Source organism: Chamaea fasciata, unplaced genomic scaffold (assembly GCF_029207755.1).
Source record: "Chamaea fasciata isolate MVZ Bird 193981 ecotype frontalis unplaced genomic scaffold, bChaFas1.0.hap1 SCAF_43, whole genome shotgun sequence".
Lineage (NCBI taxonomy): Eukaryota > Metazoa > Chordata > Aves > Passeriformes > Sylviidae > Chamaea > Chamaea fasciata.
In genome coordinates, this window is record NW_027094128.1 from 87,953 (window position 1) to 114,800 (window position 26,848).

The 26,848-nt window shown below is 41.7% G+C and overlaps 1 protein-coding gene and 1 long non-coding RNA gene across 2 annotated transcripts; both read left to right on the plus strand.

Moving 5' to 3' along the window:
• Positions 1-4,664: 4,664 nt before the first annotated feature.
• LOC136303922 (inhibitor of nuclear factor kappa-B kinase subunit beta-like) lies at positions 4,665-10,612 on the plus strand (the record flags this gene model as incomplete). The annotated part of the gene is made up of 10 exons (XM_066207619.1): positions 4,665-4,691; positions 6,285-6,404; positions 7,125-7,194; positions 7,612-7,700; positions 8,166-8,255; positions 8,642-8,766; positions 9,096-9,203; positions 9,514-9,643; positions 10,100-10,294; positions 10,547-10,612. Coding segments are annotated over 10 exons (1,020 nt in total), but the record flags the coding sequence as incomplete, so codon positions are not given.
• A 2,245-nt stretch (positions 10,613-12,857) lies between these two features.
• Positions 12,858-15,415, plus strand: LOC136303921 (uncharacterized). The gene is made up of 5 exons (XR_010724306.1): positions 12,858-13,158; positions 13,345-13,492; positions 13,696-13,823; positions 14,541-14,631; positions 15,164-15,415. It is a non-coding gene; the product is annotated as an uncharacterized lncRNA (long non-coding RNA).
• The last annotated feature ends 11,433 nt before the right edge of the window (positions 15,416-26,848 follow it).

Sequence of the window (26,848 nt, forward strand, 5' to 3'; positions counted from 1 at the left end):
CTGAGACAGAATACAGTAATAGAAAGTTAACGACTTACACCATTTGCACCATAAGAATGCAGTAAGAGGAGGGAGCTCAGGCAAATAGAGTTACAAAGTAGGTTGAAAAGCAGCTCGTCTTACTAATCAGAACAGCATTGAGTGGTACGATGTGCAGAACTCAGAGACAACGTAAGAAAAATATTATCTAGCAAATAATGTATGCCTGTGGTTATAGATCGAAATTATGACACCCATTCCTGGTTTTGCCAGCTCTCCTGTGGAATTGTGAGGAGGCTCCACTTCTCCATCATTAAAATGGGGATCACAGGAAATTCTTGTTACTTGGAATGCTAAAGTTTACTTAAACTTTCAAATTCTACGTATAGGATACTGCAGAAGGAGTGTTTTCAGTTTTATTTAAGTCTTGAATTTTAAGCACAGTGGAAATGAATGAAAACACAGTTAAGTTAAACTCTGGTGCTTATTTGTCCCTGGACCTTTTGGATAAAAGTCCCTCTGGACTAAAAATCTGAGGAAAACTAGTAACAGCAGGGAAAGTCAATTGCATTCATAAGTAGAAATGAAAGCTATGTAAGGTGAAGAAACTCGTGTGGCATGCGTCAATGGAACTAGTCCTAGTTATTAGTTACTAGTCACGGCGAACAGGCGCTTTCTCGCTTCCCAGGCTAGGAGACGCACTTTCCGTGCCGCAGAAGCTTCTCTGCTTGTGGAGAGCTCAGAAACGGCGCCCAGCCGCTGTTCCCAGCCTGCCTGCAGCGTTGAACCGCTGACTGCACTTGGCGCAGAGAACATGCGCTTTCTCGCTTCCCAGGCTAAGAGAAGCACTTTCCGTGCTGCAGAAGCTTCTCTGTTTGTGGAGAGAACCAGTCCACCAGGCCATTGCTATTCCAATTTAAACATTCAGTTCCACTCTCTGCCGTGCTCCAGATACCCCTATATGTTACTCCAGTGTCTTTGTCGCATTTAACTTCAGTATCTGAAAACAAGGTAAGATCTGAAAATCTAAGGACAGCATACCAATTCTTTTCCCTGACAGTTTCCCCAGTCTCTGTTCTGTTTAAACTTGGCTCTCAAATGTCTTGTCTAGTAAGTCAGTGAAAATGCCCTGTCAGGCAGTCTGTAAGTGTGTATGAAGGTCTTCAGTTACAAAATTTAGAGTTTTATTAAGAGACACCTAGAACAACCAAGATGTGCTTAAAAGTTCTTTGTAGTATTAGCTTTAGAATAAAAAAAGACAACTTACTAGAGAGCCTAGCCTACAGCAGGAGCTTCTGGGTATCTCATCCTTGTGTACTGCACAGCTAACCCCAATAGCATTGTTCACAGCAGTTGATGCGGTATACTCACCTATTTCACACTGCTTCCCTGAGAAACCTTGGTGGCACTGGCAGATGAAGAGCTGTGGGGAATAATATGCCTGTGAACACTGGCCCTCATTGTAGCCTTTATTTCTGGTGCAGGCTGTGGAATAAGCAAAAGCCAGGAAATACTGTTAGATTTCACAGAAGCAAGAAGCTGGAAATGTACACACACCTTTCATTTTCCTGTCAGTCTCTTTTAGCCTGTTCTGTTTTTCCCTACCCACCTGTTATTGCCATGTGCTTACAGCCTTTTTGTGTAGCGCTTCAATTTTTTTCTCTGTTTCATTCTCTTCACATATTCTGTCAGACTTTCTCAGCTCCATGCCCACTCCCACTTAGTCCCGCCCATGACAGTGTATACTGGTATTTTCTTTTCTATCCTCTTCTATTCCCAGACGAATTTTCTGTGCAGTAACTCTGGCCCTGACAGTGGATGATTAGATGGACAAGCTCTCACCATTTCCTTTTTCTTTGTCATACTTACCTCTGACAGGCAGAGTGTGGCAGTGACTCCGACCACTGTCACACCTACAGTATTCGATTCTGCTCCCTGAAAGCCTCAGCCAGGTCCCCCTGTATTGGTAAATTTCTGCAGATGAATTATCTGTGCAAATGGCTGTAATCGGAGAAAGGAAATCCTCTTTTAGTTCAGGGAAAAGACCTGGCTGAGCAAAAGGACTCCCTTCTATTTCCAGGAGAAAAGCATCTGTGATGGGAGCATCTGTCTAATGGGTTGCCCTTTTTCCTTCTCCGACCACAACGGTCCCATCTCTCTCGCTGCTGTGCTGCCAAATGTACTGTTCCACTATTGACTCGTCTCTCTTTCTTTCAAGAAGAGCAGAGGGAGGGGAAAACTTTGTTGTGGATGGTATTAATGCGCTGGTATTTTGCCTTCTGAATCTCTCATCCACATAACCATGACCAAAAGCTCTCAGGCTCTGTTTCCTCAGCATGATTTGCTTTCCCCTCCCATGTTCATAATGCTCCAGCTAACATGGTTTTAGTTAGCCTAGCTTACCTCTAGATCTGGCTCCTCGTTTGAAACGCATGTGTAAGCCCTGCAAGCAAAGAAGGTTAATTCTGTGAGTAACTGCTCTCTTAAAAAAGATGAGAGAACAAGTACCTTCAAAGAGTCAGTCCTTTTCTTAAGGGCATGTAAATCAGGAAGCTCTGAGGAATTGTCTGCCCTCTTGTCAGACAGTACAGTGAAAAGTGCCTCTAGTACCTCAGTATGGGTTCCTAAGAATTGTAAATCATTTTGTTCCACAGATTACCAGGTGATTGCTTTTCATCTGAGTGAGGTGAATTTGGGATATGCTGTACTCACATTGTGTGTGAAGTCATTATGTGTTCTTGGGGCGTTGCAAATGCTAACTAAAGCTTGCCAGCTTTCTGCTATTTGAAGGAGGTTCAAGCAAATAATTTCCAAGGTAGGTACAGTCAACAAGCAGTTACTTTTGCTCACTGACATGCAGTTTCCCCATGAGACTTTGTAGCTTGATTATCTTTAAGAGATATGTCTCTTGCAGCCAGTTAAATGAAATATTTTGGATAAAGTTTAATGGAGGAAACCAATTTAGAAAGCTTCTTTGATTAGGCCACAAGAGAAAGAAGATAAGAAGGAGGAAAGGTGGGATAGCAATTTTTTGAGAAAGGGAGTAAACGTTCTGGAATTGTGTAGCATTTACTCAAGCTGTGTGTGGTGTGAGGCTTAAAGTGAGGGGACAAGGGAACCACTGACGTGCAGTTTTAAGTGAGAATAGTGATGAAGATGATGACCATAGAAAACGGAAGGCTGGTTACAATGGAGTTCTTATTAACAGTGAAAGGTGACAGTGAACAGATACACCAAGAATACCCGGAGAAGACTTGTTTACTTGCAAGTCTTGAAATGAAAACGGGCCAGGATAACACATAACACATCCACAATGATAGACTACTTTGTAACATTTTTCTTCCTCTGATTTGTAGTGAGCTAAGCAGATTCTCATTCTGTCTGATGCAGACAGCTGCAGCCAATGGCAAAGAAATGCTGCTGAAAATACAGGAAGATGGCAAGAGAATTATTTGATGAATTAGCCTCTTACCTGGCACTGGGCAGTCATGATTGCTCCTACCAGCACAAGGAGACATGGCAGCTTGCCTTCCATTCGGAGTGTTTTTCACATCAGCTCTAAATATCAAATTATCTGTAGAGACAAAAAATAGGATGTTGAACAAAGGAAGTTTACAGCGTGAATTCAGTTCAAGGTGTAACTTTAAATGAAAGTTTTAAATGATGAGAATTCTTTTTATACATTTTTTCAACCCATCACTTCTCAGCTGTCTGGTCTAACTGTCCTGGTCTTCCTAGGGAAACTGCCAGGCTGGATCCAGATGTGCTTTTACTTGATAAACTTAGAAACTTGTAAGCTAAAGCACACTCATTTACATCTGGAGGAAACTGAGAGAGTGCTTCCTGGGGAATAATACAGAAGTAAATTCCAAGTACTTTTTCCCTAAATTGTAGGATGCCAACAGTAGTACCATGTGCACTATTAGAGAGATGGGCTTACCTGATGATGCAGTGTAATGGTGATTTAAATGCGTTAATTGAGATTCTGATTACTGACACCTACTTAAGAGATCTCTTGCAGAGGGTCTGCTGAAGGGTCAGTTTGTGTTAACTGTGGTTTAAGAGGATCTGCATTTCTTGTAGACTGCTACTTTGGGTGAGAGTGAAGATTCTCTCTTGTGTAGAGAATGTGTAGGCAAAATGACTTTGCTTGATGATAGGTGAGGACTTATTTTCAATATTTCTACCGATCCTTCCCAACTAAGCCTTTAGTTTTTACTAGTATCATACGCTTTTGCTAAAAAGGCAGAGTTGTGGCAATGGTCTGGCAGGCTAGCTTTTTTCTGATAGTCTCATTTATTTGTTGCAGCATCTTTCTGTATGTCACTTCTATGCAGTCACAACTATACATTATTCTCTCTAATCTCTTCAGCAGCTTTACACTTCAAAGCCCTCTTCAATCCACCAAGAAGAGTTTCTGCTTTCTCCAAATCGATTTACATAGTCTGACTCGTCTATCAGTACTCTTGGGAGAGAACCTTCATTGATCCCTAGTGGAAGATTGTAAGGTGTCATGTAGGTGTGGTGGACCCTGCCTGCTTTGAACAAGTCCTGCACCACAAGTCCATTTTCTCTCTTCCTTTTAAAATATAATACCTCCTATACAAACCAAGAGCTGGGAGCAAGATAAAGTAGCAGGCACAAGATACAGGCAAGAAGATAGATTTTAATTTCCAGTCTCTAGGATTGCCCTGGAGTTCCAAATACTTGAAATAATATTCAGGCAGCGTTGCCCACACTATCACCTTTTTATCATCTATGTTATATGCAGAAAGCTAACTCAATTATTTGAAAAAACTACTACTTCCAGAAATCATGAGCTCAGACTCTGTTTATATAAAGCCAAAGAAGGCAGCTGGATAACAGCTGGTGAAACTAGAGTATGATAGATGAGTCATAAATTTGGATTCAGGGCTAATATGGAGAGAGACTCTGGGTTTTTAGTAGTTTTGTCATTGGGGCTTGTTTGTTTGTCTGTTTGTTTGTTTTAAAATTTGTTCAAAGCAAAAGGTATAAATAGTCCAGTTTCTGAAGCAGAACCAGAAGAACAGCAGGATAATTTAGGATGTGACTTCTCATTATTAGGCTGCAAAAAGAAGGGACTTAAGTTGCAAGTCAGACTGAAAAGATTCACAAGAACATCTTCCGAGAACCTTAATTACTCCATGCTTTATCTTTAGGTCACATCTTGACAATAAAATCCTTAAAATTCAGAGCATCTCTCAGTGACTTGTATTGGTCCATAGATTTCACAGTACACTTTTTATATACTTTCAAGTCATCTTTCACCTCTTAGGAAACACTGCATAGTGAGCCTTTTTAAAAAAAAGTGGTACAAGCGATTCCCAAATAGACATTAACTTCAGTTGCATCTGAACTAAATCAGCAGCGTTCCCAAAGTCGAAGTGAATGATCTGAACCGCTGTCCAGTCGGTTGGTTTCTGCTGTAACCCTGTGTTATAGTATCCTTACTCCCCGCAGCTGTGGCTCATTATTACAGCTATGCAGGCTTGTGTTCTGAATCCCACAGTGGCACTGTTTTAACTTGCTAATTGTTGGTATCACTGGTGATCTTTGTTGTTATCTGTAGAGAAGGCTTGAAGTTCTTAAAACTGTTAGAAACAAGATTCCGGTAGCTAAGACGCTTTCAAAGAAAGCTTTGTTCAGTGAAACTACTTAGATCTGAGTTGAGCTGCCTGGTTAGAATTTCTTCCTGGGAAGCTCGGTAAAGAACTGTTGAGATCTTATTTCTGAGGTATCTGCTAAGATGCCCCCAAAACAAGGCAACACCAGTGATTTTTTTTTTTTTCCCCCCTGGCCTAACTGATATCTTGGAAGAAATCTTAGCTACCTGAAACCAGCAGGAAACTGCAGACCATTTTCAGGGGGTAGTTGAATGTCTTTTTATTTTTTCTTTGCCTGGAGTCACCGCTTTGCCTGACTTAACATCTGTGCTGCCGCAGTCCCTTGGGGTGTTGGATTAACATTTTCGGCTGCAGCAGTCTCATTGCAGTTTGGGTCTTTTCTGGACGGTAGCAACAGACTCCCTTGCACTCCTGTGCAGGGCTCGTTGCTGTACCTTCTAGACAGATCTGTAATGCATACATGTTGAAGAAACACACTGTCTTCCGTATGAAGTGCCAGGAGTTAAAATGAGTCCGTGAGAGATGGAAACCTTTAGAATTCACTAACTCAATTTCTCAAAGCATTTGTGACCATGTTGGGCTTTGCGTGGTGACCACGAGCACATGAAAGTGTATAGCAGTTTCAGAACATCATGTATACTTGCCTAATTTTTGTTCTACAGACTGAACCATCCCAATGTGGTGGCTGCCCGCGATGTCCCTGAAGAGATGCAGAAGCTCGCACCAAATGACTTGCCATTGTTGGCCATGGAGTACTGCCAAGGTGGAGACCTCCGCAAGGTGGGGTCCCTAGGATGGTAACCCAGGAATGGATCACCTTCTGATCTGATCCTAGGTTTTCTACTGAAGTTTTCCCTTCAAACCTTTGCTTTCATACCCTGATGTTTCCTATTTCTAGTCATGGCATCAACAAGTGTTGGTGGCTTGGTCCTTGGTATTATGTTCAGCTTTTGAAGACTTAAGTGCTTTGTATTTTTTTAGGTGCAAGTGACACTGTGAGGAGTTTGCACCTAGAGAATGAGGGCAAGTGTAGGGGACGTGCAACAGTATTTGAGTATGGCCAAGACCATTGTGGGGTAGGTGCATCTGTAGGCTGTACCCTTCCTGAAAGTGATGAACTCTTGTCTGTCACAGGAAGAGATAACACATGGTAGTTCTAATCCTAAGGCTTTTCTGACCTTTGCTATAATCTGCCCATAGCTGAAACACAGACCTTAGGCCTCAGATTGGAGTTGATAGTGTCAGGCAAAGAGGGATGGAACAAATAGAAGGATGAAAACGGGATGACAGTGACTTCTTTCATCTTCTTTCCCATGCAATTAAACCAAGGCACAAAGCTGTAATTGCTGCTACCGCAGGTCACAGTCCATAGAGTTTTGTGCTTCTGGAGAATTTAATTGCTGTTGCTGAAACTTCTTGCATCCCTGAGAATTTGTGGAACTCTGGAGTTCACTCGGGATAGAGAAGGGAAAGACTCCATTCTGTGTTCCTTACTTGCAGTACCTGAACCAGCTGGAGAATTGCTGTGGCTTGTGGGAAGAAGCTATTCTTATCTTGTTATCTGACATTGGTAAGTGGTGGCAGTACCTTCAGTTGTCTGAACTATGGAAACCCTTTTAGTCCTGAGTCCACTCTCCAAATATACAGTAGTGACCTTAGTGACTCCATTTCAGATTGACCTTTTATGATCTTGATCATCTCCCAAAAGTGTTGGGAGTCTGGGGAGGTTCTTGCCTACTGGAAGCTAGCCAGCATTACTACAGTTTACAGGAAGGATGTGAGGGAACATCCAGAGAGAGAACTCAATTTGTGTTCAGAGTTCTATGGTGCTGACTTTACCCCTTACACTCAGCGTTTCATTGTATGTTTGATTGTACAAGGTCTGATGTGAAAGCCATGTTTATTACTAGATAGAATAGATGAATCCTTACTGAGCTCATGCTAGGTACTGTTACTTAGCTCTAACAACTGGCTTTTTCTGTCTCAGCTTCTGCTCTCAGATACCTTCATGAGAACAGGATCATCCATAGAGACTTGAAGCCAGAGAACATTGTGCTGCAGCAAGGAGAGCAAAGGGTAAGCAGGAAGCCGTCGTCTCTACCTGCACAGACAAGTAAACTTACAAGGAACCTGCATGTGCTTCATGCAGTTACATGATCCCTCTGCAAGAGCACTCAGCCCAGGATAACACCTGTCTCAGGTCACTGTCACATAGTATTCTGTGTGCAGCTGAGGTGAGACATTGTATTAGACGTCTGTTAACACCTGACATTTTGACTTTCAACTATTAAGGAAAGAAGCAGACTGTCCTGATTGACCAAAGATCGGAAGGAGCTAGAGGCGTAACTGCTAAGTGTGCTACAACACCTTCAAATTCATTGTGGTTTTAGAAATCTACAGTGGCCTCCCATTTCTGCTTCTATCTCTTCACTGGCACCTTTCCTGCATAGCTTTGAAGAGCCAGACCTTTTCTTTCTGCTGTATGATGTGCTTTTAACAGGACTTCAGTCTGGCATTCTTATTCTCTGTTGTGTGTTTCAGTTAATACACAGAATCATTGACCTTGGTTATGCTAAGGAGTTGGATCAGGGGAGCCTGTGCACATCCTTTGTTGGGACTCTGCAGTACTTGGTAAGAAAGGAATTCAGCTAGAAGAGCAGCTACTGCTTTCTAGTGGGATAGAATTAACTGTTACCAAGCTTTGGGCTGGGATTAGGTACTTGCACGGTATGGGGTGAGTTTGTGGTGCTGAAGCTAGCAAAGGTGACTGCTTTTTTGCTGACGCTGGGTTTTGCTGAGACTGGATTTTGTGCTACCTGCATCTGTTATAAATAAGCAGGAGTGCCAGTAACCTATGCTACTCACTCCAGGAGGGTCTTAAAGCACGTGAGAGGCAGTGTTCGGTAATGTCTTTAATTATTTGCACAATTGTTAATGAGATGTTAAGGGACAGAGAAAGCTAAGAGCTTTCTGGCCAAAGCCATCTGGCTTTGTCTCATGCGTGTAAACTGTATCAGGCTCCAGAGCTGCTGGAACAGCAGAAGTATAGGGTGACAGTGGATTCCTGGAGCTTTGGCACGCTTGCCTTTGAGTGCATTACAGGCTTCCGACCATTCCTACCCAACTGGCAGCCAGTGCAATGGTGAGTGAACCGTGGCTGGGTGGTAAGTGGGCATGATGTGACTTTCCTGTTTACAGGAAGCAGAAGTGTGGTCCCTTGATTCTGAGGATAATATCCCTATGTTTCTTGCCCTTTTGGAAAGTGACCCCTTTCACAGGGGCTTGACTCACCTGAGCAAGTTCAGCATTCCTGATACTTGCTCTATGGGATAAGGGCTGACTCCCGCAGGGCAGGTAACAGAAACCAAAGTGGCATCTGTATTATATGTCAAGAGTAGCTTTTAAGAGCCTACTAGCATGCAGGCTGGGAAAGGCGGGCAATTTTTTCACCATTGTACTCGCTTACATTAGGCATGCAAAAGTGCGTCAGAAGAGTGAGCTGGATATTGTTGTTTCAGAAGACTTACCCGGAGAAGTCAAGTTTTCTAGCAGTTTGCCCTGTCCCAACAATCTAAACAGGTGAGTACTAGAAATTGCTGTGCTGAGATAAACTGATTCTTCTGCAAAAGGACCAAGTTTGTGTTATATGCCTTACTGTGTTAATCTGTGAATACATTGAGTGCGTGACACAGGCAGTACTACTGTCGCTTGTCAGACTTGTGTAGTCTTGGTTTCTGCCTTCTAAACGCTGCGTTTGTGATGGGGAGAGGTGGAGTGCTGGAGGGAGAAGGAGGGGGGCAGTTTTGTCAGTCCTCCCACACAGAACAGGCCGTATCGTTACTGCCACTGCACTTTTACCTTTTCTGATCTCCTGGTTTTTGTTGCTCAGTGTTTTGTCTGGGAGGCTGGAGAAATGGCCGCAACTCATGGTAATGTGGCACCCACGTCAGAGAGGTACAGATCCTACCTATGGACCCAATGGGTGTTTCAAAGCATTGGATGGCATTTTGAACTTGAAGGTAAGCAATATGTCTGTATTAGCCTAAAAAGTTTTCCAGAGAGCAGTTTCCTGAGCCTCTGAATCCTAGACTTAGGAGGAAGAGTGAGGCAGAAACTCATAGAACTGTCTCCTGACCGTTAGTGACAGGTGCTTTCCTCTTGCTTCTTTGAGGACAAATACTCCCTGAGCTTGTTGGGAGTAGTGAAGAGCTTCTGTGCATGCTTGGTTCCATATTCTGAGAGAGGATTCTACAGGTATTTAACTGCCATGTTTAACTGCCATATTTAACTCTCTTCCACTTGATGGAGGACAAGAACTTTGCCATAATGTTAGGAAGTAGCTGTAAAGTGACTTCTTGATTCTGACAAGTGCTTTGAACAGTTTCTTGGTGGTCATTTTTTCGGTCCCTCAATCTCTGCTCTAAGATGACCAATGTATCTTCAGCCTTTCTCATGCCATGCTACTCTTCTTGTAGTTGCTTCACGTTTTGAACATGGTTACGGGAACTGTGCACACCTACCCTGTGACAGAGGAAGAGACTCTGCAGAGTGTGAAGGCCAGGATTCAGTCAGATACAGGAATTCCAGAACAGGACCAGGAACTACTGCAGGAAGCAGGACTTGAATTGTTTTCTCAGAAGTTGGTCACTAAACATACAGCTGATGGCAAGGTGAGTCTCGGTATTTCCTTTCTTGAGTTTGAGTGAATCAGAAGTCACTGCACTCGCTTTGGGATCACAGCACTCCCTGCTGTTGTGGCATGCTTTTGTCATGGTAACCTCACAGACCTAACAGCCACTGTAGCGTAGGCAGCCTGTTGCCTTTGGTGCTCTGTGTTTGGTTGAGGAGGACTCTTCTGTTTGTGGTGTTGCCAAGGCTTGCTCTTCCCAAGAAAACCTGGTTGGGTCTTTTGTCTTGTGCAGGGGAATGATACTGCAGCAGCAGACACAGACCTTCTCTTCCTCTTTGATAACAAGAAAGTTTCCTGAGGCTCAGGTGGCCTTGCGTCCTCATCCAGAAAGTGTTGGCTGCATCCGTAAGGACTCCTCTGGCATGAATATGAAGGGCGGGCCGGGGTCAGTGTTGAGAGGGGCGTCTGTGTTTTGTGGTCTGTATCATGCACAAAGAGTAGAGGGAGCTTTTGCGTATTGGGACTGAAGAAGCAGTAAAATGGACTGTCATTCATTCAGTTTATCAGAATAACTAAAAAAGGGAGGTGTTTGATTTTGACATGCTAGGGGAGCTGCACAGGGGTTATCCAGCTCTAGGCTTTGCAGGCAGTAACATGCCCCTCAAAGGAGCAGTGTTTTGGTCTGTTTTGTGATAACACAGTATTCCTGCTTCACGCTGATATGTCCATTTCCCTTTCTCCCACCTCCTTTGTTTTCAGTTCAGGATCCAAAGAAGAATCTCCACCTTTTCCAGTTGCGGAAAGTGTGGGGTCAGATCTGGCAGACGATGCGGATGCTGAAAGAGGACTGTAATCAGCTTCAGCAGGGGCAGCGAGCAGCCATGTACGGTGGCCGTTTCTCCACAATACTTATCTCTGTCTTTGTGCACTGGTGGAAGGGAAGACAGAAATGGGACTCTGTTGGAATGGGGAAGCCCGTGATTGGAGCTGTATGCAATTCATGAAAAGTGGAGAGTTAGCCCTTTGGCACAACTGCATTTGTCCTCACCGCTGTCTCAAGTATCTGTTTTGGATGTAAATGAAAGCCTGGTGGATTTCTACTTTCAGAGGCTAATAGGACCTTCTTGTCCTTGCAGGATGAATCTGTTGCGTTACAATAGTACCCTCTGGAAGATGAAGAATTCTATGGCCTCCCTTTCTCAGCAGCTGAAAGCAAAGCTGGACTTCTTTAAAACAAGCATCCAAATTGACCTGGAAAAGTATAAAGAGCAGATTGAGTTTGGAGTTAGTGAGTATAGCATCTGGCAAACGGGTCTTTTCATGACTCTTATCCTCACAAAAACACCTGCCTCTTTCTCTGTGAACCTGAGAAAGCCAGTCACTCTTCTTTGATTCCTCTAGCTTCTGAGAAGCTGCTGTTTGTCTGGAAAGGGATGGAGCAAGCTGTGGAACTTTGTGGGAGGGTATGTTTCTAAATCTAACTGCTAGTCATAAAGAGGTTTGTTTTTGTTATCTCTCCCCTCCTCCCCCTTTAGCTTCATTGTCCCTGCCTTAAATAGAAGCCCCTTGTATCTGCACTGATGTCAGATTTCACATTGCCTCGGTTTGTGTGGCACAATTTTTGTCCATTATTAGTACTACATGAAGCTCATTCTGTTGTAAGGCTTAGGGGGAAATGGGAGATCTTGGCGAAGCCCCAGAAACCTCTTGGAATTTCCTTGAATTGAAACGACTCGTTTGTCTTTGGCCAAGGCTGCTGTTTGCATCTTGTTGGTTTGTTTAGAAATAAGAATGAGAAAGGAAGAACCAATGTGAGTGTGAGTGGTAGTGTCTCTAGGTATGAGACTGTTCTGTTGCTTATGTTCTACCCTGCTTTCAGGAAGATGATGTGGAGCAGGTAGTGAAGAGGATGATGGCCCTGCAGACAGACATCGTGGACCTGCAGAGAAGCCCGCTAGGTCGTAAACAAGGAGGAACACTGGAGGATTTGTGAGTTGAACTACCTTGAGCTTCAGATGCAGGAGTGTTTCTGGCTAAGCTTACTCACTAGAGGACAGTGAAAGGGCTGTTTCTTCCACCCAAATTGTGGGGGACTGGGAGCACTTTAACACTAAAGATGTTTTTTGACTCATCTGTCATTGTTCTGAAATGGCAGACAGGTATAGAAAAGATTTGAGTTCTCAAACTATTTGTTCCATGTTTTGCTTCTTTGGAAATCCTTTTCTTTCCTGCTTTTTTCTTCTAGAGAAGAACAAGCCAGAGAGCTGTACTGAAGACTCAGAGAGAAGCCAAGAGGTAAAAGATGCTTTAGCTCGAGGTCAGCTTGCTTTGTGTGTAACTTTGGAGGTGTAGTAACGATCATTGAGAAAACTATCTGACTTCTAGGCCTGCCCAGACACTAGCAGCACATGGGCTCTCCTGGATTGCCTTTTCTCGAGAGGGAAGTCAGGGAGTCAGTTTCACACTAGGCCAGCCTTCCTTTCTTGGTGCTTTGTGAGCTGTTCTCAAAACTCCTCTGGAGCTCTTCTCAGAGCAGGCTGTTGCCACAAGCAACAACCAACCTTTCTGGGTAGAAAGGATGAAAGACACGACTGTTCCTTTGATCCAGTCCCAACTCTCCTTTTCAAGTTCTTTAAATTTTGAAGAAGGTGGCTAAAATTCAGTGTAATTCATCCCACTCAAACTCGCATATCCTGAACTTTGGCTGTTTCAGGATTAAAGCAGTAGTGGAAATGAGCCGCTAAGAATCTTCTCACTCTGTCCTATAAACCGACCTTTCTGTGTAATATTGGCTCTCATTCCGGATCAGAGGACAGGCGGTGACAGCCAGGAAATAGTACGACTGCTTCTACAGGCAATCCAGACCTCTGAAAAAAAAGTTTGAGTCATTTATGCTCAGCTCAGGTGAGCTTTGTACATTTTATTCAGAGTTGAGAGAAGGTATTTTCTCTTCCAGCAAGAGAAGGTTTAAAACTCATTGCATATGACTCTTGAGATCTTGCAGTGTTAACAGAAAATAATTAACTTCAGAACTGTTCTCCTACTGCAGTGGCCCATGTGTGATCTGATTAGTTTTTATTTTTTTAATAGTAAAACTGTAGTTTGAAAACAGAAGGCATTGGAATTGTTCCCCAGAGTGGAGAAAGTGATGCATCTGATGAGTGAAGATGAGGAAACAGTTGTTAGGCTTCAGGAGAAACGACAGAAGGAACTGTGGAACTTGCTGAAAATTGCTTGTGTAAGTAAAATAAGAACTCCCCTTTAACCTGAGAATATGGTTTGTAGCACAGGCTACTGAAACAATAGTAAATTGAGTGTATCCTATGGTTCTTTTCTTTCTTTTGAATCAGTATGAAAGCCAAGTTCCAGGTTGTCTCATATTCCCGGCTGCTGAAAACTAGTGGGAACAATTACACTCTGAATATTCTGTGTTTTCTTCAGAGTAAAGTGCGTGGTCCTGTTACTGGCAGTCCAGAGAGCGTGAACACATCCTGTCTTGGTAGCTCAGGTCAACTGCTGCTGCAAGTCCCTTCTGGAACATTCAATTTATCAGAATCTGTAAGAAAAAGGTGAGGCAAAGTCTGGAGTTCTTCGGCTGCTAATGCCACCACTACAAAGCTAGTCTTCCTGCTTTGTGAAATAATGGCACACAGGGTTTCTCATATTTTACGCTTTGTGTTCAGCTTGCATTGTCAGCAGCCTTAGTTTACTTGGTAGTTAAGACTTGCTGGGGCTTTCAGATCTTCCATATGAAAATTGGGTATCATGTATGGCTTCACTTCCCCCAGCCTCAGTAACAAAAGTGGTTTTTTGGTTTTCTTCCTTTAATCTGAGATGGTTGGGCTCACTTGGAAGTACACTGCCAGCAAGAACTGATGAAGTATTGTCATGTAAGGTCACAGTAGCTGAGCTGTGTCATTGAGACTGCTGCATGCGTAGTTCCGGCTTGCTTAATTGAACTGGGTTACCACTTGGAATGAAAGACCTTGGTTTGTTTTTTTGCCTGTTGCCCCATCCTTAAGTTTATAGGCTTCTCAGCTTTTCCTCTAGCAGCAGTGTTTCCACCTAATAAGAACCCAATTCCATCTTGGAATACATTTCCTTTCCCCCGTTTGGTAAATCAGGGGCTGCCACCAACTTTTCAAGTTGCAGTATGAATTACAAGCCTATGTCCTGACTAACTTCAGTGTTCTGCAGCGTATCTGCCAGAAGTATTTCTTAATGATAGAGGCAGCATCTCTTTAAACTGCCACAGAAATTAATAGTGTAATAATTGCCCCTTTCAGTGAGGAGCTGCTGCTGGAATCTCGGGAACTTTGTAGCCAACTAGAAAATGTGATGCATGACACAATGAAGGATCAAGAGCAGAGTTTCTTGGTAATGTATTCACTCTTCTGTAAATGGACTAAGGAAGTGCCTGGCTTCGAAGTTCTGAATGTGCAACTTTGCCACCACTAACACAGCTAAATGAAATCTGCATTTTACTCATGGCCAGGGGGGAGAGTAGGAGATGCACAGAGATAGGAAGCACCGGTTCCCTCATAATCTGCGCCTGACATATTCTGCTTGCCAAAACTGGGAGCCACATGCTGGGAACTTGCTGCGCTAAACAGTAAAGGATGGGGCAAAGCACTTGGCTGTTGTACAAAACTACTGCAAAACTGCACACAAATTTGGGATGAGCGGGTGTCAGGGATCCTTAATTTAACAATGCAGAATATTGAAGAGAGAGTAAAATACTGGAGAGTGCAAGTAGGTTGTTTCCTTGACAGCAGTCACGTGGCTCATCATGAAATTGACCAATTTGTTCCCAGTAAATTTTTTATACCTCTTAACACACTTTACCTTAATTTTAGAAAAAGCTCAGCTGTAGCCTGGTGTTGAATTTCATTTATTCTTTTGCCTCTAGACTGGAGCTGGCTGCAGCTTCAGGTAGAAGAAACAAACAATCCAGAACAAACCCAGATGTAGAATCACTCTGGTTGCCTCTGAAGCCATGCTGCTTTGGGAAGCCAACTGTGAAAAGCTGCTGCCTCTGAGAAGGGAATATCAGCTGCCTTCTACTGTCACCAACTGCTTATGTGATACATATGGCTTAGCTTTTAGTATCCACTTCTCAGACACTTTTTCACAAAGATACATTAGGGAATGCCTGCTCTAACTGCTTGGAGAATGTTCTTAATTGTGCCTTAAGACAGCAGATCTCTGTCCTGATACGTCTTCCCTTGGGCATCGCCTGTGGCTGTTTTGCTGCATTTTAGGCTTTCTAATGAACAATGGACAAGGTATACCCAGTCACTGGTAGATGTCACCTTCCTAATGAACTGTGGACTTAATTGCTTAACTTTGCTGATTTGCACTTTTTTTCTTTAAGTGTAATGGTTGTACTTACCTAATACTTGTTTCCTGTATGGGAACAAAATTATCTAAAACATGTAAACTTTTGGTTTGCTCTTTTTGATGCGCTCAATAACACTATAATGGAAAAAGCTGCTTTCACTGTGCAGGTCTCTAAAACATGAGAGGTGTAAGAATGTTAGCCTAGAAACCAGAGAAGGAAATCTTCAGTGTACAGGTATCGTGTAACAAAGCATTTGCAGATTATCTATTAACCATGCTTAAAGTTGCATGAAAAGATGAAAAAAAGACCAAAAAACCCAGCTGGATGGAACCTTGGTGAGAGTCAACACACACCAACCTTGTGTTCTGACTGTGACCAATTTATTTCCTTCTGTTCTAACCCCAAATTTCCACTACAACACAGAGACCTCCTTTTATAAAAGGCTGTGAAGTATAGGACATGCAAAATGCAATACAATAATGGGGAGAGGTTGGATTTTCTTTTGGGTTTTTTGGAACAGATTTAAAATACAGGAAACTGAAATGTGGCACAAACATCACAACTTCCATGCATGCCTTCAAGTGTCTTCCTTTGTTGTGCTGGCACACTCTGGACTTCAGCATTGGGTTAAAGTCATTCTTGGGCAGAGTAGAAAGTTCACACTTCTTCAAATTTCTGAGTAATATTAAGGCTGAAATGCACCGGGTACACTTTTCCTTCATCTTCCAGAGCACCACCAGTTGTTTTACTTAAAGCTGTGTTAGGCTTCCAGCTCAAATCCCAGCTCAATTTTGTGACCTCCAGCACTGAAATTCTTGACATCAATCAAGCCTGAGAGGGTCAGCTTTATACCTACAAAAGCAAGTCACGAGAACCATCATGCACTGACATCCCAGTACAGTGCTCTTCCTCAGGTCCTTGACCTCACTAATGTGGCTTAGTTGCCACAGGAACTTGCATACACAGACATCCTTTAGTTCTCTGAGTCTGCGTAGACTTCTAGCTCCTTTGTTCATCTAGTCTGTTCTTAAGATGACAGTGAATTAAACCGTAGTGTAGTACTTAACACCATTTGCTGCTACCAGTGAGAACTGCGTACCAGGTCGAAGGGCATGAGTGTAACCAATTCCAATGAGGCTGGCATTGTTCACTTTAGCCTATAGGAAAAAAAAATCACAGTATTTATAAACTGTGTAAGTATTCATACAGAAGTATCCCAGTCCCCTGAGAAGGTGGCCTGTGCATTAACACTCCTGAGCTACTTGGAGACCAACCTCTCTCAGAAGCATGTTCCAAACTTTTCCTTTTCTCAGGAGTTTTCAGCTTAAGCAAATGGTGCGAATTCTGCCTTCAGAGAATGCCATGCTGTTTTTCACTGCCTCGTCTATTATGTCTTTATATCTTTTAAAGAGCTACTTACTGCAGTCCCTCAGAGCCTGTCTTGTTCACATCACTCAGGAGTGATTTTCTTTTTTCTTCTAATGAGCAAGAAATACATGAATATGCAATCCCCTTTTTGCATTACTAAGTTTTGAGCTCTTAACAACAGTATTTCTCATTTTCAATTTTGGTTCAGTGGTCCTGGAACTAATTGTTGTTTTGAAACATAAATGCTTGCTACTTCAGTTCTTGGTCTTAAAACACACACGTCAGCTAACTTTCAACGGTTAACTTACTGTTAGGAGAAGGCTGTAAGCTCAGGTAAACTTCCACCATTGTAATTATAATATGGTTTTACATTATGGATTTAAGAATTCAAAGGACACTTTCATTGTCTTTTAAAAGACATTTTTCAGCACAGTAGCATGCTATTCCAAGCACACTAGTCAGACTATTTCACTATGGACAAAATTATATTTAAGATTTCTTTTCCTCCATAATTTCACAAGTACGATGTGTGAGGTCCCAATTTAAATTTGAACCACAACAGAAGCCACAGTTCGCAATCTACCATACTTCCTCAGTAACTAGTTAAAGCAACTGCTTCATTACAAATTTTCAGTATTTAGGGGAGCTTGAAATACTCATTTCTGTAACAAAATTCTTACCACAACGGAAGTCTTCTCATCCATTTGGTACTTTCCAGCAATACCAAAGCGTGTGTTGTTACTGCCAGCAGTCCATGCAAGATTGACTGATGTCTCAACCTTATTAGTAACCTTCTGATAAATAGACCCACCAAACTCAGTGCCATCATTCCTGTTTGTAATAGATGCAAGTGTGTCAGGCCTTGCTTTGTTTAGCAACTCTTTAGATTAACCCTTCCCCACAATGATTTGACATTATCTCCTAAAATGAACCAAGAGATCCAACACTTCCCTGAACCCAGGCTCACTACTTCCTAGCTGGAGCTGGCAGACTCCTGCTCCTATTTTTTTTTTGCACAAAACATGTTTTGCTTGCAGAATGGAACAAGACTTGCCAGAGACCTACAGTTTAAGGTTCTGACAAAAAAAACCAAACCAAACAAACCAAAACCAAAACCAACCCACCCAGATAACCTGGTTGCTTGTCTCAAGTAAGCCAGTGTGCAGTAACACATAAAGGAGACTTCAGTTATGAGAATAAGACTGAAAACAATGTTGTTGCATTATAATCATTTAAATACACCATCTTCAAAGCGTCTCAGGCCACCTGAATGCCAAGATTAGGGCTAAGCAGCGATGACAGCTGGAAACAAACACAATGCCACGCATGCCTTTCTCCTTCATCGTGGGCATTTCTGAGGGAGAAAGTTTCTGTGTGGAGAGTGTGATTGATAACTGGCTAGCTGCAAAAGGTCACGTAGACATGAGGGAGCTTTGCTGAGCACACAGGCACTCTCATGAGAACCAGCAAGGCAGTAAGCTTCGCATGTCCTTTAGCACAGCTGGGATACTATAACAAGACCTTGTAGCTGAAAGATATGAGGGAGAAGCACGGTAAAACAAAAACTTACTCAAACTGTGTAACCACAAAGAAATGTAGAAAGAGGCATAGTTGACTTTTAGTCTGAGCACCAATCCTGAGCTTAACTTTTGCAATATGCATGAGCTTATTAGTGTTATTATAAAAGCATTGTATGAATTATCAATAAACGAGATTTGCCGATCACTCATATTGAGTGAACATTTCTCCCGCCGCGGATTTCCCACAAGAACAGACTTTCCAGTTCTTAAAATCTTCTTAGTAGGAGGTGTGATGGTGCACTTTGAGTAAATTGTGGTCAATTCTGTCTCCTAATAGCTGGCATCTTCAGATTCTACTGGCGGTGTTGGGAATGTCTTTTCAAGAGTTGAGAAGGAAAGTGTCTTTTAAGGATTCTGATCTTCCAGTGTGATGCGTAGATACCAGTCAACATGTAGACTGATGACAGGCACAGACAGTATTCTTGGCAATTGCTTAGAAAATAAACAAAACATCAGGCAGTAGAATAATCCTGTCAACAAGGAGGATAACAGTAACTTTTCCAAGGCACAAATGTCAATGTCACTTTCAGTTACATTGCAGGAAAAAATGGTAAAAGAAATGGGTGTGACCCAGAGTTCCCACAGCCAAGAGGATATGTGAGTACCAGTTTGGCTGAAATGACTGTTGCTTGTTATTCCCCAGTGACAGTTTGGAGAAGTCATCACAGGCTCTTTTAATTGATGAATACTGATGTGGATAAGTCAGGTGTCGGTATATGTATTTTCACATCCTTTTTTTTGCTTTTTCCATTGTGCAGCAGGTAATCTCAGAACAGCAGTGGCTGTGCTGAAGCAATATAAATAGTAATCTGATTTTTTCCAATGATGTTTGATTGCCAAGTGATATCCTCAGCAAAGTTGGTCAGACCCTCTCAGTCCTACTCCTTGTAGCTTCTGAGTACTGAGATTGTAGAAGGCCTTACTGAAGCTGACAGAAGTAATTTTCATTGCCTTCAGTGACTTTTAAATTGGGCTGGAAGTGCTGGTTGGTCTCAAAAATACTTTGTGAGCTTTGATCTAATGAGTGGAGACCAGTGGTAAATCAAAATGGAAGGAAGAGCTTTGTGGGCAAAATGCAGTACAGGTTAATTTGCTTTTTCAAATTCTAACTTATTTAAATTTTACATCAGAAGTTGTGGAGGTCTAAATCCCTAGTACCACCTTAAGGTATCTCTGCCTCATCATTGCTTAAGACACTGACTGAATGCACATAGTTTTTTAAAGCCTTTAGTCATGTAATATTGGTAGATAGTGCTTCATTTAGTCAAGAATGACCCGATACAGTTATCTATCATTTACATTAGCAATGTTGAACCGACAGTAAATTCAATTAATTCTTCAATTTTATGCTCTTAATATTTAAAAACCTAAATCCACTTTAAAATCAATTTGCATTATTTTGAGGATGGGATTCTTAATGTTAAGCTCCTATTAAATCCGCATTTTCTCTACTCTAAGGTTGCTTTGAATTTTTTTGTCATGTTTTTGTGGAATGTTGGTCTTAAGCAGTTTTTGTGGGTTTGTCTGTGACTTAAGGAGCTCTCTATTGGATACTGATCTATGCAGTTGAAATAGAACACTGGAAAAACATGATTTATAACAAGTGTTCTCATAGCAGACCAAGAGGTTGGGTTGATATTTCTTCTTCTTCCATCAAGGAACACCCATGGCTGTGGGCTATAATTTATAACAACAGTGCTGCTTTGACCGGTTTTGGTTACTGTGGGCTTGTTTTCAGGAATGATGAGTATGTAGTTATCCCATCTTGAAAGAAATACATAGCACATGTGCTTATTTGGATTAATTAGTATAGTTTTATATCACAGTTGATAGAAAGCTGGAAGAAAAGCCCAAGAATAAAGGAATAAAGGAGGCCAACCAAATAACTGAGGGTTGTGACTGTGGTTAAAGTCCCTTATGAATTCTGAGTGCTCCAGCAGTGGTTTTCTGTGAGTCACTCTTTGAAGCTGCCTTATCATTTTGTTATATATTTTCCAATATATGTCAGTCCTGTCAGACCCTAGAGAGAACACTTGCAGTGAGTAATTTCAGGTCTGAGTGCCACAACCAGGCTGCTGAGAAAGCTGGCCCAGCCTTTTTTTTTCTTGGTGTTTCTGATGGTTTGAGCTGCAAGTTCACTCAGCTGAGCTGCTTTGTGCTCCAGCTCTGTTTCTTTAGTGATGCTGCAATACTTGCTGCACGGCAACTCAATTGGAAAACAAAGAAATTAATGATACAGACAGAAGATCTGTTCCCAAAGCAGGGTGAAATTCTGGTGGAAGGGCTTCTGCTGCTTGAATTTTAAACACTGTGCTGTGAAACCTCTCACGTCATCTGTGGGTTAGTGGTTGTATCACCTGGGATAGTCCATCCAGGCCCTGTTGATGCAAACGTGCTTTTCACTGGTGCTGCTCCCTATTTTGGAGAATATCTGAAAATAAGGTGTGAGCAAGTACTGAAAATTTCAATTTTTGCTCCTATTTACCCACTTGCCTGCTGTTTTAATTTTGAAGTAGGGTGTCAGATAGAATCTGTCTAATGGCAGCGGTGTAAATAGCATGCCTTCAGTTCCAAACTGAAACCCCTTGCAATCAGCAGATGTCCCAGCTCAAGGAAAATGGGTTGCAAGCCCAAAACATTCACTTTCCCTGCCTCATTTCTTATGGTCTTACCAAGGAAATAGCCAGACTTGGATTGTGCTTACTCTTTGCAATGAAGAAGTTGTTAATGCTGCGTTTTCATGCTCCCATCGTCGCTGTACTCCAAATGTCTGTTCTGTGGAATGGGCAGGATTAGGCTGTTTAAGACAAAGCCACTCCACATTTACAGTGCCTGTAAGGTCCATAGTAAGAGCCCTAAATAGAAGTATCATTTCCAAGATGCCTTCTATTTTACAAGCAGCCAAACAGAAAATGAAACCCTGGGTTGAATTGTAGTCTTCCTGAAGGAAGTGTCAAAGCCTAACAAGGGAGCTTGACCCAGCTTTGTACTTGTTGTTCAGTGAAATAAACTTTAATTGTTAATGAATCCAAACACTGTTAATGAATCCAGTACTACTACTTTACTGAAAAAAGCTGCAATTACTGGACAATCCCCTGATTTTCAGCTGCTGTAAATCACTCTATCTTCACAGAATGGAGAGGGGCACTTCATTTAACAACACTGAAGAATTAAGACAGGGAAATGGCATAAAAATCAGAAAGGATCTTAGGATTATAATCAGGGGAAACAGAGTAAAGAAAAACATGTAAAGTTGGGTGTTGCTTCTGTGAAAAGAGAAGTTGTACATCCATGTGCATGTAGCTGCATTAAGGAAAAGCATTAGTATTCAAGCCAAATGATGTCATGGAAAAACCGGTTTGTTTTTTTTAAGCATGCAAAACTTCTGTCAGTTGAAAGGGGATAAGAACAGCATATTAATCAATTTGCCTCCTTACCTGTTGTTTTGTGAAGTAGTTAGGATTGCTGGCATTTTCCATCTGGAATTTTATGCCAGTGGCAGATCCCTGACTGTGATGGTAGAAGGGTAAGGACCTCATCCAAATGCATCAACAGGAATAGTGTTTCACTGTGAAACTGCCAAGTATTTCAGACCGGTGCCTAATGATGCAAAAACTTGTTGTAATTATGTGTGAAGTGTAATTTATCTAATGTAATTATGAGATGTTTAGAGCCAGTCATTTGAAATAGACTCCACTTCTCTGTTAGCTTTTGACATTGGAAAGACTGTAATCATGTTGCAGACCATCAGCCCTTGGATTAAAATTTCAACCTACAGTGAGCTTCAAACTGCTTTGCATTTACCCTTAGAAGAAAAGGGAGGTTGAATAAATTTTGTTACGTTGATTTATCTTAGGAAAATGGGTGTCAAGGTTCTGAATTACAGTAATTATTGTAAGCATGTAAAATATTATCAACTACAAGATACATCTGATGTGGTGTGGATGGATTAGTGCACATGCTAAGACCAATTTGAGAACATTTCAAGTTTTGCTACGTTTGCTAGGGCTAGTTACATCCACTTAAAATACAGATTGACTCTAAAATGGCAGTGGTTTGCAGGTCCTAAGTGTTGGGACTTTGGTTAAAGCAAAAGGAACAAAATAATTCTTTTTCTTTTAGCTTGTCATGCAGTTTGTGCTAAGGCTTTCAGTAGTACTTTATTGTGACAGCTCATTTCCCTTTTCATTTGATGCCCTCATATACACCTTGTCACTCTATTAAACCAGAAAGATTTAGTTTCTTAAAGAGCCTTCAATGAAGCTGTTATAAAGCCTTTTCTCAAAACAACAAATATGGAGCCTGAACACATGAGATTACATTGTTTTAGTTTATGTTGCTTTCTTGAGGAAATAAAAACAGGAGAGAGCAAGAGTTAATTGCTTAATAAGTATCAGCTATTATCATCAAAAGGGTTCATAATTTTGAGTTTCATTTTTATTTTGACCAGAACACTTTTAGATAATAAATGTTGCAATTGAATCTTGGTTGTTTTAGGAAGTTGTTAAAACAAGCTAAATGTTTTCCATTTATGGATAACAAACTGATGCTCTAAGTTTAGGAATTACTGTGCCAAAATTTGAGTATTTCTTTCATTTCCTTGTAACCCGTAAAACTGACTGTTTCTGGTTATTCTGGGACCTTTGAACTAGGGGTCTTACCTCAGGCGGGATGTCAAAAGAATATATAGATTGTGATGCTGTTTTCTCTCCATTACTAGGAACAGTTTTTTATCTGGGCAAGTTGTGATTCAGACAATGCCACTAGATTTCTACCTGAGAATCTGCCTTTTGTGGCCTGTTTTATGGGTATTTTCACTTTTTTCATTGCAAGTTTTTAGGATTTTCTAAGTGTGTGTTTCTAAAAAAGCAGCACCCAAATTAATTGCATCTTATCAGTACGTAAGAACTACTTTATGGCATTTTAACCTGCAAACACTATGATAGCGTGTGTGGAAATGGAATTTAACTCACTTGGCGGACTTGAAATATATCCCTAAGCAGTAATTGCAACATCTTATCAAATTCTCGAGCAGGAAACCAACCTTTTTCTAAATGGAATTTTTATGAACTATTTTAAGGACTGTTTACTGGAAAGCTGCCTAATCACTGCATTCCCTGGGTAATGGCTGAAATAAGTGTGCTGAATTAGTAGCAGGAAGATGCTCAACTACTCTGGCAGGGAAGAGTTGATACTGCTTTTGCTAATGCATGTAAATCACAGAGAAAATTCTGAATATGGAGAAAATTTTTATCAATAGCCCCATTTAATTGTATCCTTCATTTGAACGGTGCCTTGCTTCAGCGATTTTTAAGGAAATTATTGAGACTATTTTTTTAAGTGGTAGAAGTAATAATTAAAACCCATCCATGAAAAGATTTGGGAATACATTTAATTGATAGAAAGATTAGGTATATCAGGGGAAAAATCCACTTTGCTGGCATTCTTCTGGTTTTGGGTCTTGGTGAAGGAACTAAAATGGGTTAAGAGGAAATTGCTTGTTCCACAGTGTGCTGTGTGTGGCTTCCTGGGGATTTTACCTTTACGGTGAGTGTTCCTCTGAACACAATGAAGCTGCAAGCGTGTGCTAAATCCAGTTAAGGAGATTTCCAGTCTAGTCTTTTGGCTCTGGAAGTTAGATGTTTCCATATTCTTCTAAAAAAGAATCATTGCTTTCTGTTCAGTGCCTGCATTCACAGCTGTCTGGTTTTTACCTTTTCTTCAGCTGCCTCTTCTCCACACAAGTGCCCTTGTCTACTTAACTCTTTCTTTTATGGCAGCTGTTCAATAGCTGGAGTTAAGCTTCTTGCCCTACTCTGAATTTCCAATTTCCCGTTTGAGGATGAGGCAATCACCGCTGACTTCCCAGAGGGCACTCCTTCGCTTAGTTATCCAGCTCTTAGCAGCTTTGAAGGGGACAGAGAAATGGAAGGGAATAGCTTTGGTTCATAAATATTTTTGCATTAATAATAGTTAAAGTTAAGGTCAATGACTGTAGTACAGATGACTACCAATAGTGCTTTATAGCCCCTTTGGAAACTGAAATTATGTGAAATAATTCCAAATAGCCTCCCTCGAATGGTTATTCTGTGAGCAGCAGTAGCTCTGTTTTAAGGCTGGCGTGGTGTCAGGAGGTCTCTGGGCATGCCAGGAGTTTCAGGTTGCTCACTTTTCTGTTATTTTTGCCCATCTCCAAGTGTTTCCATTCTACATTCGGTCTTCCTGAAAATATTTGTGTGTCTTCCTTCATTTGGACATTGCAAAGCATGACTCCTTTTGTGGAGGACTTTTCACCCTTTCCCAGTCTTGTGCCTTTTGTTTCTTTTGGATGTAAATCCAAGCAAGCTGCAAATCTTTTATTTCTTATTGGGATTTAGCAGTGGTGTCAGCAAGTACAAAAAAAAGTTCAACACGTTTTATTGTTATCAAAAGCATTTCCAGGAGTGGGAATGAGGGATAGGAATCCAGGGCACAGGGATGGTGGATCCCTGCTTATCTCTGTAGTATTTTAGAGTGTGTTTCAGTGTATCCCTGAACCTCTTTTGCAAATATTGTTAAAAAGGCAGTGCTTCCTAAAGCAAGAAATGAACCCAGGAAAAAAAAAATCTCCCAGTCTGTCTTGGTTTGGGAAAACAGGTATTTGCTAGGTAATAAAAAAAAACAACAACTGTAGTTTCCTTTGGGATCGAGAGTGTAAACCCCCCCTTCACCCCTTTTTTTTCGTTTTCAATTATAAATTTAAAATCAGAGGCTCTTAGGCAAAGATTTGGGTAATAGAAATAGCAGTTCTTTACTAGTATGTATTACAAAGCAAGCAAACACAAAAAAACCCCCACCAAACAACTACAGCATTAATAACAAACGAAAACAGTACTAAGCTGTTCTCTGAGCCCCAGAGGGGATTCCGGGGGGCCAAGGGACTGAGAGAGGGACTGTGCAGGAGCCGGGAACAGTGAGAGAGCCCAGGCTCTGGATTTGTGTTTATTTTAGAACTTCCTGTGTGTCTAAAACATTGCTTGCATGGTTCTGCCTTGGGAAAGGGGAACTTCCTTGGTGGCACCTTGGGCTTGGCACACACCTGAGGATGTTATAAATGATCAGAGCCAATTTCCAAAATCAAAGATTTATTTAACAAATTTGAAAAGCAATTTCGGGAAACGCCACGATAAATCAGGACAACATCGGTCGAATGTTGGGTGGACAATCCGGGAGCAGCAAAGGGTGCTTCTCCGGAGTACTGCCCACAAATTCGGGGTCTCAGGGGAGGTGTTTTATACCATTTTTCTACCCTGAGGCGAAAACAAGACGGTAACAAAGAACCCGAAGAACATGACATCATGTACATAACATAATCATTGAAATGTCTGGTGTCCGCAAGGGATATCTGAAAGAGTTTCCTGAGAAATTGAGAAGACGTCTGAATGAAAAGTCTCCGAATCTTCTGTCAGAAGGTTTCTGCCCAGATTGGTATCGGATCTCCTGATGAGCTGTGAAGATGTGGTCAGCCCATGCTTAATGGGCCGTTTCCCGGTTACCTCTCTGGCAGATGTCGAGGTAACACCTTTGGACTGTGAAAAGACTGTGGTATGCGAAGAGATGCCCTGGAACTCTTTCCAGGAATTCAGGGGTTTTTTACATTCCACTGCAAAGTTTTAATACACACAATTTTAATCCACGAATTTAATACTATGTATCCATTACAAGGAGATTGTCTGTTTTCAGTGGGGAAGCTCAGGGGTTTTAGATTGCTAAAATAAAAGAAAGGAAACCCCTCGTTGCCTGAGTGCACCCAGTTCTCCGAGCAAAGCAGGTCCCACGTGAGCGAGGAGAGGCAGGCTGGAGTTGGGGAATGTGGAGCAAGGTTGTCCACTGGGTCAGAGCTCAAGGCACAGCTTCTCTGAGCAGGCCAGACCTGCCTGCTTAGGAGAGTCCCTGGGTCAATATGAGTCACTGAATGCTGCAATCACCTCTGCTCTCAAGAGAAAAATACACCCTTGAAAATAGGAATGTGCGTTTATTAGAAGCCCTTTGAAATATTTCTCCATAACTCTAGGAAAAAAGATCTCCCAATGAATTGCAACAGACCACGGGGAAATCAAGGGAGAGCTGAGAGATGAATTTCAAAGGAGGTAAGGATTTGAGAAAAGTTCATGTTTTAGCTAAAGATAAGCTTTGCCAGAATTAGTTCAAGTAGGTAGATAGATAAGCTGTGCTGGAAAGAATTAGAAGTTAATGGTTAGATGAAAGGATTCCGATCAAGGATAACGATCCTGGATCTAAATAACTAATTGCTTGTCATTTTTGT